Source organism: Zeus faber (assembly GCF_960531495.2).
Source record: "Zeus faber genome assembly, chromosome: 20".
Taxonomy (NCBI): Eukaryota; Metazoa; Chordata; class Actinopteri; order Zeiformes; family Zeidae; genus Zeus; species Zeus faber.
The window spans coordinates 19,352,877-19,368,125 of NC_137207.1; the positions used below are offsets into that span (position 1 = coordinate 19,352,877).

Here is a 15,249-nt window from a genome sequence, read left to right on the forward strand (position 1 = left end):
GGAGTGAGTCTTCGCAGCATAGCAACTGAATCCACCAAACGGAGTGTCAAAAAAATTTAACAAATCGTTTTGCCAAGTCACTCTCCAAGAGCCCGATCGCCAAAAAGAGCCAAACTCTCGCTCACCGCTCCTGACAGCGGTGTCGGTTGAGGTAAAGAAGCCCGTCGAGCGGCAGCGGCTCTGGCAGAGCTTGACTCGGAGTTTCTATCCTGCGGGTGCGGGGGGTGGGGTTGGGGGTGGGGCCCTGTCCCGGCTCGACCCGTAAATAATTACTACTTCCTGCCAGGTACCTCTACAAGCTGTGCGACCTCCACAACGAGTGTGACAACTACACGGAGGCCGCCTACACCCTGCTGCTGCACGCCAAACTGCTCAAGGTACCGGGGAAAACCAGATAACACACACCAATAGAACCCCAAACCCCAAAATCACCCTGATGCACCTCCCCAAAACATACACACTCCCGGGGCGAGGCCAATATACAGTAGTGGAGCTAAGGAATACAATGCTTCTCAAAATGGAGAAAAAAAAACGTTTTAAAGACTTTTGGGTTGAACTTAAAACATAAAGAAGAAACCAGCTTCTCGCCCTCCATCTTGTATGAGTGGATGCTGTGGTGTGTTGGGGACGCTGGGTCCGCCCCTCCTCCTCCTCCTCCTCCTAACAACGTTTTAGGAGAGGAAACGGGAGCTTCGTCATTATCACTTGAACCGCTCTTTCTCGACAGCGGCGGCGTTCCCGAGGGGGGGGGGAATGATCCCCGTCTCTGGGTGGGGGGGTGGTGAGGGGAGAAGATTGAAAGGAAGAAAGGGGGGAGCGAGGGCAACGTGCTTACGGTGTGGAATTAGATTGATTGTGTTCCGTGTCTGGTGAAAGCCTTTCTTGTCCAATGAGCTGTGTCACGGCGCCCGTTAAAGCACTTTCTCTCCTTCGGGCGCCGTCCCCGAAAGACGAGCGCCGTGATTTAGTGTCGCTCGGGACGTCCGTCCACATTCATTAATTATTTTACGGATGATAAAAACGGCTCCGGGGGAGGACAGTAAGTCCTCTGGTGAAATACCTGGTAGTAGTAAAGGATGGTGGATTTACAGCATTATGTATATCGCTTTTTTGTGATGTATCAGCACTTTAGTTCCACCGGCGCCGGGTCCCCCCCGCCTCCCTCCTGAATAAATGGATCTCCATTTTAACCATCTGAGCGCTGCCGCACCACTGTCATACCATCAATAGGCAGAGTCGCCGTCCCGACATATCTCTTTTTAAAGTGCCGAGCGATTCCTTTTTTCCTGTCGTTCTTTTGCCCCCCCCCCCTTCCCTGTTTGCCCCGGCTTGGCGATGCAAATGGCAGCTCCCGGGGGCCGCCGGCTCAGGTCTGCCTCCCGGGTATCTTACGGTAATGAATCAGCCGCTGACGGCGCCCTCCCCCCTCGGTTGGAGTAACGCCCTCTGAGCGCGGCGTCCAAGCGGAGCCGCCCCGGCCGCTCCGAGACGCCTCATTAATTCTCCGTGTGGGAAGAAAAATAAATAATAATAATAATAATAATAATAATAATAATAATCTGCATGCGGTTGTGAGTCAGGCAGAAAAAGAAAAGGAACCTTCTTCATCTCGTTCGGCCCCCTCCTCCCTTTTCCTCACCCTTCTTCTCCTCCTCCACCGCCCGCCGTCGTTCGCGAAGAACAGCGGCATTTATTTTTTATCTTTTCAACTCGACTAATATTTGGCTCCTGCATAATTCTATTGTATCTGACTTGTATCCACTTCTATGGCCCTGTAGGCTGGGGCCCGGGGACGTGCGGGGGACTCTCTAGCACAACAGCAAATATTAGCGCAGGCACTGGAGTGGTGCGGTGTGCACTGCGCCGGCACTGTGCTCTCCCGGAGTCATTTGATTGGTATCGACGTTCGTCTCAAGCGCCCATTTCTCCCGTTTCCATCCGACCGTGCCGGGCTGGGGGGCTGGCTTTTTTTTTTTTTCTCTCCTTTGGAGGGGGATGAATCCACCGATCGATCCGTTTCATCCATTTGCCCCGGATACAAAACACCAGTTGGCTTTTTTCCCTTCTCTATTCTTGTCACTTTCCTCGCTATTGACCCCGGCGCTCTGCGTGTCCCCCCTGCTCAGTGGTCGGACGAGGCGTGCGCGGCCCACCTGACCCAGAGGGACGGCTACCAGGCCTCCACGCAAGGACAGCTCAAGGACCAGCTCTACCAGCAGATTATCAATTATTTCGACAAGGGCAAGGTGAGGCGGCCGACAAACACACGCTTGCACGCATCCCACAATATCCGGCGGCTTAATAAATGGAACCGGGTGAAACGAGGCAGAATCTCTCGACAAGGCTTTGGGGGAAATGAGGCGCTTTTGCTTCCCCTTTGTTGCCGACAGGGAGGTGCAAACCTTTTATGTGCTCCCCTTTCATGTGGACCCTCCTTAAAATGGGCAGAGGTTCACACCGGCGCCAAAAACCAAAGCGGCGCCGCTCGTTTCACCCTCGAACGATCAGTGGCTTCCACAGCACCCCCAGCCCCTTCGTTTAAAGGCGAAATAGATTCGTCCACTTTACTCTTTTTATTTCACGAGAGTCAAAGGGCGATGGGATGTTGCCCCGTAAACTCTGCTGCGAGGCCACACGGAGTGACCAGGGAGACTGGAGTTGAGGCGTCATCCGGTCTCAAATAGTAAAAAAATTATAATAATTATAAATAAATAAATATGAGTCCCCGAACAGATTCAGCCCATGCAGAATTTTTGCTCTCCCAGGCCACGCCGTCGACCAGATTGTCCCGTGGCCGCTTTCTTCCCCGCAGATGGCCGACACCCTCGAAGCAATAGCGGCGGGCTCGCCGCACCCCAGAACCTGACTTGGCTGAGTCGGGCCGAAAACAGATCGGTCCCAATGAGGGGCCCTTAAATGGCATCTTGGCGTGTTTAAGGGCCTCCCGTCTCCCTGCCAACCAATCTGATGGAGCGCTGCCTCTGGGGAGTCGAGCGGCAAAACGCTCGTTGCGGGACGGCATCCAGTTGATATCGTACTCTACCCCCTTCATACATGACTCAAAGTCATATTGACGAAGCGTTCTTTGATTCCTGGCTGTATAAAGGAGTCGTTCAAAGCATTTGAGATGCAGCTCAGACTCCAGATCTGTTTGCTTTTCCAGCGGTTAAGTGGGAATACAGCCGCCGGTGCGATGAGTTTGCATTTTTCAGCCGACTGAATACTATTGTTCCCCTAAAGTTGTGCAATGTTGATTGCGTGGGTTTTTTTTTGTAAACTGTCACGGCTCGTGTGTCCAATAGATGTGGGAGGAAGCCATTATTTTGGGAAAAGAGCTGGCGGAACAGTACGAGAATGAGATGTTTGACTTTGAGCAGCTCAGCGCGTCCTTGGTAAGTGAAGTTTTATTTGCATGTTGTTGGATCCAGTACAAAACATATTTTAGCATTTTTATTTATCAGAGTATTTTTTAGTAACGGCTTCCATCTTTGCCCCCTCCCCCTCTCCCCAACAGCGGAAGCAGGCCCAGTTCTATGAGAACATTGTGAAAGTGATACGGCCCAAACCGGACTACTTTGCCGTGGGCTATTGCGGCCTGGGCTTCCCCTCCTTCCTGAGGGTAGGTCAACACCCACACACACACACACACACACACACACACACACACAGCCATTCCACCGTTCCTCCATTCCCCACCAGCTCCTTGCCACCCGTGCACGCCGGCGCCATCTGCACGCCGTGCAAGCGCCGCTCACCAGATCCAGACCCTCGGTGGCTTCATCCGCTGCTAGCTCCGTCTCCGGCGATATTGCACCCGACGCGTGTTCATTGATTCTCCACATATTCATTTAAATTTTTTTGATTTTAATTTTTTTTTTTTTTTTTGCCACGATGGCAGTGGAAGCGCTCGCTTAAGTCCCATCTGCTCTGTGCTTCTCAGTCTGTTTCTCACTCAAAACAGACGAGCCGTGAATCCATCGCAGCCGTTCCAAGCTTTGGCCGCGGAGAAGAATAATCTAATTTTTTTATTCAATTTAATTTTTTTTATTTTTTTTTTCCCCGCATCTCCGCCGTAGCTGTAAGGCTTGGGTTTCGCTGGCTGGACGGCGCCTCCTCTCTCCTCTCTGGTAGAAATTCCGCTTTTTTGGAGGTCACAACCACCACCAACAAAACACACAAAATCACGCCCTTAAAAATCGGTATCACCGGTGAGATGTGTTTCAGTAAGCAGGGATTCTCCAAGCTTTACTCCTTTTCATTTCAATGGGATTCTTCAGCCATTTTTGCTTGTTGCAGATTTTGCCTTTTCTCCCCTCTCATCTGGCGGGACAGAAACTCAATTACAGATAGGGACAGGCTGCTCTGACTTAATCTAGCTGGCGATTTGAAAGGCTCTTTGACTCCTGCAGAGTCCGCCCCCGCCAGCAGCTTGGCCCGGACAGAAGAAGGCAGGAGGTGAACGCAAGCTGCCTCGGCAAATCCCATTTTTATTATTATTATTTATTTTTATTTGTTTTCCTACAGCCCGGGCTAAAATAGGAGTTCGTTAAAACCAGATCGGACGACGAGGCCTCCCCACTCCACCGCGCATTTCATTTGTCTTCTCATACCACGGGGTCCCCCGTGCGTCCCGGGAGATGCAAACAGTTGTGCGCGGTCGGCCAAGGCTCTTATCGGCCTGCGCTGCTGTAAACGTTTCGGATCCGTTCGGTGTCATCGAAGGAATGCGAACCGGATAATCACAGAGCTCTTTGTCCTGATTAAAAGCCCACCCCCCTCCCCCCACACCCCCCAAATAAAGCGATTGGTTATACAGTAATTGCTGCCCGTACTCTGAGTGCCTGGCCTTCTAACTGACGCGCTTAGTGCCCCCGAGATGGTATCCGCTCTCGCTGCCATTCATAAACGCGTATTAATGCTCCGCTCTCTGCGTGAGTAGATTGGGAAGTATTTATGTGAGGCCGCTAATTAAGATGAATGCCATTTTGGGGGGGGGGCACTGTTTTTCTCCCCGCATTTGCTGTTTGTGTTTGCGGGCGTCACCCGGAGTCTCCCAGGAATAGTCAATTATATTAGGAAATCAATAGCTCTGATAACGTCGCCGCCACCAGCCTCCCCAAACAATTGATTTTACGCAAGCGCGTGAAATGTAGTTGGACCACAGGACGTTTGCTAATTGGAAAATGTTTTACATCATATTTTGGGGTCTGCGGACTAAATTGAGTCGCGGGTCTCGCACGCCCACCCACGCACAAACACACACACACACACACACACACATACACACACACACACACACATACACCAAAAAAAAAAAGGCTGGGAAAGATTAGTTTATTTGAATTATTTGGTGATCTTTGATGTTTATCAGTTTGGTGGTACACTCAAAATATGATAAGAAAAGAATCCTGGTGGGAAAATAAATATTTTTCTCAAAAACAGTTCATAGATATTAGCACCGGTAGAAACTCTTTATCAACAAAATCCATCCAGTATCCCACCTGAGAAATGAGCAATGATATCACAATAAAACGTTCTCACATGGGCAAGAAAACATTGATAAATAATGATAAATAAATAACAATGATAAAAAATAGTGATTTTTAGTGTGTGTGTGTGTCAGATAGATAGGTATCTTGTGTTTGTCATTTTAACCTTGAAACCTTAAACCTAACCTTTCCAGCATTGTATATATTTGTATTTTCCCACCCTGTAAAGCTTTTCTTTTCCGCCGGCCCCGCTGAATGATCGTATCCTGTCCTGTCTGCCATCTTAACACGCCTCTCCCCCTCTCTTCCGGGGGAATCCTCCAATTTAGCTTAATCCCTCGTACGGGGGAAGAAGAGCGGCGCTTCCCTTTTTTTCCCCCCGCGCGCTCACAACAAGCTCAGGTTCGCCCGGCGTCGGTCTTAAAATATGTATCTTGCCGCGCGGCGTGGTGAGACGCTCGGATATGAGCTGTCATGTTCCATCATCGCAGGTGTTCCTCAGAAGGGGCCGTGGGCACACAATCGCAGATGAAGGAAAAGTTCCGCAGCCATATATTTTAGGTACACCCTGTGCCCTGGCCCCCCCCAAAAAAGTAGGGTATTTATATATTTATTTTATTCGCCGTGAACCAAGATGACCTGTTATTAGTTTGGAGTTAGTTATTAGTTTATAATATTAGAGATATTCCGAGATATTTTCTGGGGTTTTTTCTGTCATTTTATTAGTTTAGGGTATATATAAAGGCTTGTTTTCATCATCACAAGGTGCTTTTTAAATGACAGAAATAGTGCTTACTTGAAATAATTTCACGTTTGATTTTATTATTTTTTTTAAATAGTTTCTACACCAACTGACTTATACTCCATCACTCACCAGTCTAAAGCTGCTTTCACACATGCACTGCAACCCTGAAATGATCAGGACATCACCCGGAGGAGCTGTATGTGTGAACGCAAAATGTCCGAATCGGTTGGACCGGACTTTGAAACCAGCCAGCACCCGAGTCACGTGTAGTGTCTGATTGAGAGGTGAACAGAGCAGGTGATTGTCTGGAGAATTCACAGCGGGCGAGTGGGCGTGTCGCGTGTTGATGACGTCTCTGTCGATCTCATGCGACTGGTGACGTCATCATCACGCCCACTCGCCCATCTACCGCCATAGCATACAAGGACAAAGAAGACGATAATATGCGTAGAAAATGTCAAACTCATTTCTGACTCCCGCAGTGTCGCTGCGTCACGTCCTGGCTCCTGCACGCTCTACCCAGGCCCCGCCCCTTCGCCTTGACCAAACAGAGTACTTCCAGTAGGTGTGAAGACGTCTGACACGGACAGTCTCTTGTGTGCTACGCGTGTGAAAGAGACCTGATTATCCGGAAGTTGTCGAAAAAGAGTGAGATAACAACACATTGATTAGGAGCAAATGTGCTCATAATGTGGGCGGACGAGCAAAACACTGTTAGAAAGAGGATCCAGTTTTCAAAAATCCATATTGAATGATTCCGATCAAATGGGGATTCTCCATTTGTTCGTTGGCCAGAAACCGCAGCTGCTTATTGTCTGGCTGCGTCCGCTTATTCCACCGTGGGTTGCTATGGATGACTCTGGAAAATCAATGCGCCTTTTGTCGCCCTATCTTTCAAAGCAAATGTGAAAGTGTTCCCAGGCATATTTCATGGCTGCAATTCATTTAATTAATTTGGGGAAATTGCGGCGTGTGCTCAGCATGAGCATGAGCACGGGACGCGGCGGCGTTCCCGGATCTTGGAAACGACACCACGCCGAGGACAGGACGAGGGTCGGCGTTCCCCGTGACGGAGGACATAGGGCTGCATGTGCATAGCGCCCCGGCGTTAGAGGCGTGTCCGGGGCCGTACAGCCGGCGCCCAACTCACTGACTCTTCTCCCGAACGAATCACAAGTCCGCGTGTTGCAGAGCCTGCCGATGGGGAGTGGTTCCAGTGTTATTACCAAAGTGCAGCCAAGGGTGTGATGAGGGGACTTGCTCTTTGGCTGCCGCGGCACCGATGGCTTGATTGAAATAGCCAATACATTAGCCTGGCGGGCAGCCCCCCCCCCTCGCCTCTTGGTGCTCGCCTACAAAAGCAACGCCGTGTCTTGCCAAAGCCCGCAGCGAGCACGTTAGGGGCAATTTGAAGTATATTTAGTGTACTACATAGGACAAAGTCCAGTCCTCTACCAAGCCTGCGGTGATATCAGCTGGCTTTGACCAGTGGCTGAACTGGTGCCAAGAACATGCTGTCTCCCTTTATTTCCAGGTGTTGAGCTCCAGGAGGTTGTCACCGTGGATTGTGGCGTTGCCAGATTATGTGCCGTTTTAGTTTTTTTTTTGTTTTATCCAATAAACCAAATCTGCTTCTGACTTTGAAACGCACATCATAATACCGTAATGTCCTTTGTCTTTCCTTACCTTCCTCCCGCTTCAGCTGTTTAAAAATGTTATCGCCGGATGGAATATTTAATCAAAACTTCCTGCACGCATAAGCGCTGCCCCTGTTATTTAGCAGTCCAAAATTGGCCTTTGCCTAACCCCCACCAGCCGCCTGTCGGGACGTTTGGCCGCGCACTTTGTGCCGGGGCGCCGTCCCAAATGGATCGCGCCGCACGTCCAAAGGGTCTCACCGTGTCTGACGTGGCTTCCCAGAACAAGATGTTCATCTACCGCGGGAAGGAGTACGAGCGCCGGGAGGACTTTGAGGCCCGCCTCCTCACCCAGTTCCCCAACGCGGAGAAGATGAAGACCACCACTCCACCCAGCGAGGACACCAAGGGCTCCCCCGGACAGTGTATCCTCAGCCAGAAGAGACCGGTGTTTCTGGAGATCTTTTTTTGTATTTCGATATATTTAAAGGATAATAATTGTGATTGTTTTTTCGTACTGTATAATGTGTTTCCCCATCGTAAGGCTAAGATTAATCCCTTGTTGAGGAGTCCCCCCATCTGCTCGCTGCTTCCTGTGATGTCTGGCTCTCCGTGAATCCGTTTAGTCATTAGCCGCCGCGCTTGGTGGGTGTGACGGCTCCGAATATTTCATTTTCCGTTTTTCCTCCTTGATGTTTTCCGCTAAAGACATCCAGTGTTTCACAGTGAAGCCCATCCTGGACCTGCCTGCCAAATTCCAGAACAAGCCCGTGTCGGAACAAATTGTGAGGTAAGCCTTTCCCACTTCCGTGCAGACTTTCTCGTTTGCAATTACAGCACTTGTTAATATTCCACACCGAGCACGCATTCTGCTCCATCAAGCCCAATTTACATCTCCCGGTCACAAATTTCTGCACAACTGCAGCCGCAGATCCTGCCGTGCCGTGGGAAGCTGGAGTAAAGTGCGTGAATCTTAATAGAAAGGGATGAGTAAAACAAACAGTGGTTGACCCTCTGGTAGCTCTCCTGGTTATTAACTTCCAGTCCAGCCCTCCGGTATCAGCCAGTGTTCCTGGAACCGTCCTCCGTTTCCCTGCCACGGTTTAAACAGCCTTGGCACGGAGCCCCGTGGCTCCAGTAAACAGACCCCTATGCCTGTTTGCTCGACCGCATCGGGGCCCAAAAATTGCCACCCGACACAACAGCGGACACAATTAAAAAACAAACAAACAAAAATCATTTTCTACAGGGAAATGGACCGGCGTGTGTTTTTTAAATATATTTTTTAATTTTTTTATTTTTTCACCAAAAGGATGGAGATTTGAACTAACCAGGCAAATAAGGTGCCGGGCGCTGTTGATTTTTATCGCCGCCGGTCACGCCTCCCCGAATTGATCACTCTGGCGGCCTGTCGGCTGGTCTGCTAACCGGCCCTGATTGGAAAACGCGGCTCCACTAATAGGCCGAGGATTAGACAGCCCCGTGCCGAAGAGATAGAGGAAAGCTACACACTAACTGTTGACTGTTTGACTCCCCGTCTCCCTAAGAGTTGAGTGTTTTTCTGTTTTCCTTCTCTAATCTCTCTCTCTCTCTCTCTCTCTCTCTCTCTCTCTATCCCTCCCTCCTCTGCCACGCTCCTTCACGCTGTCTCATCTTTTTGTTTTTGCTCTCTCTCGCTCGCTCTCTCTCTCGCTGCCACCTTTTCCCTTTCCACCTCTTGCGCTTCCCGCCCCCTCTTTTCTTTTCATTGTCCCTCGTTCGGGAGTCGGCGGTGCATGGCAATGAGGCCGTGTTGCCGTGAGCCCAGAGGGGCACGGCGCCGGGCGTCACCCCGTCTGACCCGGCCGGTGTCTGCACCGCCTCGTTAGCCCCGTGGCCAATGGAATGAAAAAAGACCAAATTGAAGTGGCTGAACTGCTTTTAAAGCCCCTTCATTAACGTGTTTGCCGGATCAGAAGTTTGCTGTGTGTGTGTGTGTGTGTGCGTGCGTGCGTGCTTGCGTGCGTGCGTGCGTGCCCGCCCGCCCGCGCCGCCAACATCCCCTATCCCATCCCTGTTTTGTCCTTGTATGACGGCGCTTGAATGACACGAAAGGTGCTGTGTGCTTTGTCGCTCTGCCAGGGCTACAAACCGCATGGACGCCCTTTCATCAGCAGCGCGTTCAATCGCTCACAAACATTCAAAAGAGTGCCCCCATTCCATTGCAAACAAACAAACAGTCCTTTCCCGAACAGATTCTTTTTGATATTTTATTCATGGCTCCTTTGTTAATAAAGTCAAAGTCCGCTCCATGAGCCATATGGCAAAACGCAATAAGCCGTAGTGGGATAGCAGTTATAGCCCCCAATCCCCGAGGAGAGACTGTCCACAATGTGGATTTGTGTGTCAAGAGAAAGGGAGGGAAGGGGAGAGAGGGAGCGATAACAGAACAAGCGATGGGGAAAAAAAAAAAACGAGTGATGAATGAACGGGAGAAAGCGGGTGTGTGGGCGCCGGCGTGTGCTGAAGCCCACGAACGATGTGGATGTGTCTGCCTGCCGCTGACAGCCGTTCCCCTCAGCTCTTGGTGGACAACACCCTGCAGCAGCAGGCTGTCGCTGTGAAAAGTCTATTAACCTGAGCCGGGGAAGCGCCGTCCCTGCCGCCGCTCCGCACGCCGCCAACCCCCGCCCTCCCCAGGCGACCGGCTCCAGGGCCGAGAGCCCCCCCGACCCCCGAAATGAATTTATTCGCTGCGTAGATGAGGCCCCGTCCCCGCCAGAGCCCGGCTGTCTGAGCCGGCGCGCCTGACGCCGGAGCTTGCGGCTCCTGGGCCCCGTGCGGAGTGGAGCTGCCGTGTCCCGCGTCTGACCCCAAGCAAACCAATCAACCGTCGTTTTCGGAGCGAGCCCTAGATTCGCCAATAACAGTTTTTTAATTTAGTCGGGTTCTCCTCCTCCGCAGCTTCTACACCGTCAACGAAGTCCATAAATTCCAGTATTCCAGGCCGGTGAGGAAGGGAGAGAAGGACCCGGACAACGAGTTCGCCGTAAGTATTTTTTTTTTATTCTAATTGTTATTCAGCTGTAATTGTTTTCTTGGCCATTGTCTATGTTGTAACAGGTTTATATTATTTGATATGTGACGTCAGGGTCTTCATATCATTGAAATCGACATCCATGTTTAGCAGGACAGAACGCCACCTAATGTACTGTACATTGTTTTGCTGATTGGCATTGCCAAACACGCTGCTTGGTAGAATGAACTGTAAGTTGGTTGCCGTGTCTTCTGCCGGGAGATCACATTGCACACACACTCACATTGAACCTTCCATCTCCGTTTGAGGACACGAGTGATGATTCATACCTTGGTCGAGATCGCCACGGTCACATCCAGCCGCCCAATTAGGCTCATTCCCCGTACTCCGCACCGAGTGAATTGGGGCCCCGTCGTTCTGCCGTGGCGGGACTTCAGCAGAGCAAGACAATGCCTTTTACATTTTCCTACGGACGGATCAAACTTCCTCCGGCTCCGGAAAGTTTTTAACCAGCGCGGCAAATTATGTCCGACAGAAGCTTTGAAACATACCATGCACACACGTAAGGAGCCGGGCCGCATCCTAAACCGCTGTCACAGCGTGGGATGATGCCGGCGAGGCTGCGGTGCTAAGACACATTGATGCGTGTCAGCGTCTTCGCCTTAATTGATCAAATGGGGATTCCCTTTCATTTCTTTCTTCTCTGACAGTGATTAAAAAAAAAACAAAAAAACAAAAAAAAAACGTTGAGCCCTCTCTCCCAAGGGAAATAATCACTTTCTTTTTTCCCATCTCGTTCTTTTTTTTTTTTTTCCCTCATTTATTTATTTTATTTTATTTTTATTTTATTTTCGGAGGCTGTGTCATTATTTCAGCTCCACTTGCGTGTGCGGGGGTTTCGGAGGCGGTTACCGCTCATTTGGGCTGTCTGTTTGCCGGGGCCCTAATGAGCTGCCGTCGAGTCGGGGCCGGCTGAAGGTGGAGCCCAGTGAGATGGGGGAGAGGTGCTCATCCAGAGATAAAAGATGTCTCCTCCGCCCCCACCGCAACAACCAGCTTGCTTTTTATGAGCTTTTAGAGGACAGCCATGTCGTATTCTCATCCCTCTCGTTGATGTAGCGACGGTCTATCGATCCCTCCTATTGCAGATAAATCTGTTCCTCAATTTGCACGTGTTTTCGTTTTAAGTTGCAGTGCGTTGAGCTCCGGGGGCCACCGTACCTCTGGCTTGTCAGGATGTCGTTTAGAGCCGGGTAAACTGGCTGACCTTCCAAAGTGTTAAAGATGGTTAACCTTTTTTCCCCGTCGCTTCATCCGTAGAACATGTGGATCGAGAGGACGACCTACACCACGGCGTACAAACTACCCGGCATCCTGCGCTGGTTTGAGGTCAACTGGGTCTCCACGGTAAGTCCTGAAGGGCCCCCGTGTGCCGAGCAGGCCTTCTAATCAGGTGAGGGGCCGCGGATAAATGGGAAAGGGGATCGATACGGTTTGTCCACTTAAGCGGCGTGGACACAGGCGTGGCGCTCGCCGGACCCCTATGAGGCCGTGCTCCTCCAGCCCTGCTCCACTCTTCCGCCAGGCGGCCCCTCCGCCTCGATTTACCAGCCACTGTTTAAGGCCAGTTTGGAAATTAGCAACGCAGCAAACATGCCAATAATGCAAAGGGGGCCGGTGAGTTCGGCACGCACTTACTGCTGATTTTCCCTTTCTAATATGACCTGGATTTCTTTATTGACAACCGGTGGAAGTTGATGAGAGTTGGGTCTCACTGCAGCAAATGGCTTTAGTGTTTTACAGTGGCGCTGAATCAAGGCGCGCTTTGCGGTCCGTCCTGAGGGTGCTGCTGTTATTTCAGCTTAGCCGTTTGGACCAATTAAAACCGGTGCCTGGGGGTCATTACTTTTTGGTGGCGGTGTCAAAGAGAAAGTCCAGAGCAGAAGTCACGCCGCGGGAACCGGACGCACAAAAACCAGACTACGGCCTCGTCCTTCTTAAATATTTAGTTATTTTGTCCAAAAACAACCACCCTGTAGCTTTAGCTTGGCTTAGCTTTCTGCAGTCAGTTACTCTTTATTTGTTGCTTTGATTAGTTCCTTTCATAAGAGAAAAGGGTCATGTCGTTCTTACTCTGTCTGTTCTCCAAAGGTACTCGGTCGCCGTGTTAACCAGGGCAGGCTTCTCTCAGCATGTCTTCAGGGCTCAGCCTGCCTTCATACTCCATTAACGACCGGGTCCAATCACCCCAATGTCCGCAGAGCGAGGCGGCCGGGGGGGAGGTGGGGGGCTGTTTGATTGCCATGCCAAAAATGGCACAGCCAAGTCAAGGTTGTACCAATACGCGATAATGCGACGCCGCACCAGTTCGTTGTGGAGGCATCTTCCCTCAGGCGTGGCTGGGACGTCCAGTCAGGAGCAGCTTGCCTTACAGAGGAGCCACGAAAGAGGCCAGGTCCCCCCAGGTCAGCCCCTCTATTTAAAGCCTAATTACTGGGCTGCGATTCGCCGAGCTCAGGCCCTCCATCTGCCGGGGCTTTCAACAGAGCCGGTCCAGGACGCGGTGCTGCAGATTGCAGATTTGTCACTCCGGCACATCTCGTGTCTATTTTTTGCTGGATTTGGGTCGGGGCCTAAAAGTGATATTTGCATAGTCAAAGTCAAAGCCCCCCACGGTCTTATTGTTTCATGTTTTCCCATTCCCGGTGCTTCGTCTGTCTTCCGTGGATGGAGATGGAATTCTTCTTGTGTACATGGAATTATTTTCTCCAATTGACCAATTATGGTTTTCTGTCGTGGGAATTGAAACTTGCCTGCATGGCATGCTATCCATCTCCATAATGCTGGTGCTCTCACCTAAGTGATTTTTTGGTGTACTTAAGGGTCTCCGAGCCCATCTTCTAATATACTATCCCTTGTCGTTACAGACAAATAATTTCAAGAGGTTGAGGGCTAATATATAGAAAGTTGGTTCGCGTGTGTGTATGTGCGCGAGAGCGTGTGAGTATCTGGATGCATTCACGAGACGGGCGGATATTGAACATAGCACTTGATGCTGGTCCAGTACCAGGTTAATACATCGTATGGTATCAGACAATATCTCCAGTACAAAGATCTGTTTCCCAGAGATGTGTCCGATATTAAAAAATGAGTGACTTGATTTTCTGCTTCTTGGACACATATTGGATGTCGCTTATGGATAAAAATGGATATGCGTTACATGTCAATCAGTATGTCTTTATGACTGGAATGCTTTATATATATATATATATATATATATAAATATTTTTTTACATGAACTCTCCAAAGATGGTAGAGCCAATGAAAACATTGTACCGGCCCACCCATAATGCCCACCTCCACCTACTCTGCCATGCAGGAGGAGATCAGCCCCTTGGAGAACGCCATGGAAACCATGCAGCTGACCAATGAGAAGATCAGCAGCATGGTGCAGAGGCACCTCAACGATCCCAACCTCCACATCAACCCACTCTCCATGCTGCTGAACGGCATCGTGGACCCGGCCGTCATGGGTGGTTTCACCAACTACGAGAAGGTGCGGGCAAACGGAGAACCGCCTCGTTGACTTCATTCTGACGCAAAGCGCATTGCCTCTTCACACCATGGACGAAGAATCGTGATTTAGCCCCACTTTGATCTCACACGAACCTGGGTTGTACACTTATTCACTTATTTGGCTTTTATAGCCTGACCGTAGCGATTTCGGGAATTTATCCGAAACCAAATATAATGTTCTGGGGGTGGTCGGTGGTCAGGCCTGTTTGGCCCATAGCGCTGTAGGTGCATCGGAATTTTGTGTTCGATCGACTTTTTTTTTTTTTTTTCATCCTTTTTGTGCGTGCTGTGAATAGCATTATGGGCTGCATGTGGCCATAACGCACATGTGCCATTTGCACTAGGGATGGACAGATGCAATTTGAAGACCTGATACCACGAGCCGTGTCGAACTCAGATATTTAAGAAAAGCAGCTAACAGCTAACTTCATCTCTCTGGGTCAATTTTGAACCCCTCCGCCCCAACTCCTTCACCACCCCCCCCTTTCTCTTGTTTTCCTAATTCTCATTGCCTGACCCCCTCCCATCCAGGCCTTCTTCAATGACAAGTACATGACTGAGCACCCGGAGGACCTGGAGAAGATCGACAGGCTGAAGGACCTGATCGCCTGGCAGGTGAGACTGGAAGCTGCGTGCGTGCGTGTGCGCGTGTGTGTGTGTGTGTGTGTGTGTGTGTGTGTGTGTCCGTGTGTGTCCCCTGGCACGTGTGCGCCCCCCCACATTCAGCCGGGCGCACGGGGCACCTGTCGGCCTTCATTTCCAAAAGTCGTCGTCACCTAATTAAAT

General features: G+C 50.4%; 1 protein-coding gene across 2 annotated transcripts in view; it reads left to right on the forward strand.

Annotated features, from left to right (window-relative positions):
- dock1 (dedicator of cytokinesis 1) overlaps nucleotides 1-15,249 on the forward strand; it is a 191,977-nt gene that overhangs the window by 159,558 nt on the left and 17,170 nt on the right. For both annotated transcript variants that reach the window (XM_080021824.1, XM_080021825.1), the window contains exons 37-46: nucleotides 287-377; nucleotides 2,127-2,246; nucleotides 3,303-3,392; nucleotides 3,515-3,619; nucleotides 8,155-8,296; nucleotides 8,580-8,661; nucleotides 10,815-10,899; nucleotides 12,208-12,294; nucleotides 14,267-14,443; nucleotides 14,995-15,078. In XM_080021824.1, the coding sequence (XP_079877950.1) occupies nucleotides 287-377; nucleotides 2,127-2,246; nucleotides 3,303-3,392; nucleotides 3,515-3,619; nucleotides 8,155-8,296; nucleotides 8,580-8,661; nucleotides 10,815-10,899; nucleotides 12,208-12,294; nucleotides 14,267-14,443; nucleotides 14,995-15,078 (1,063 nt within the window). The remainder of the gene's footprint in view (nucleotides 1-286; nucleotides 378-2,126; nucleotides 2,247-3,302; nucleotides 3,393-3,514; nucleotides 3,620-8,154; nucleotides 8,297-8,579; nucleotides 8,662-10,814; nucleotides 10,900-12,207; nucleotides 12,295-14,266; nucleotides 14,444-14,994; nucleotides 15,079-15,249) is intronic.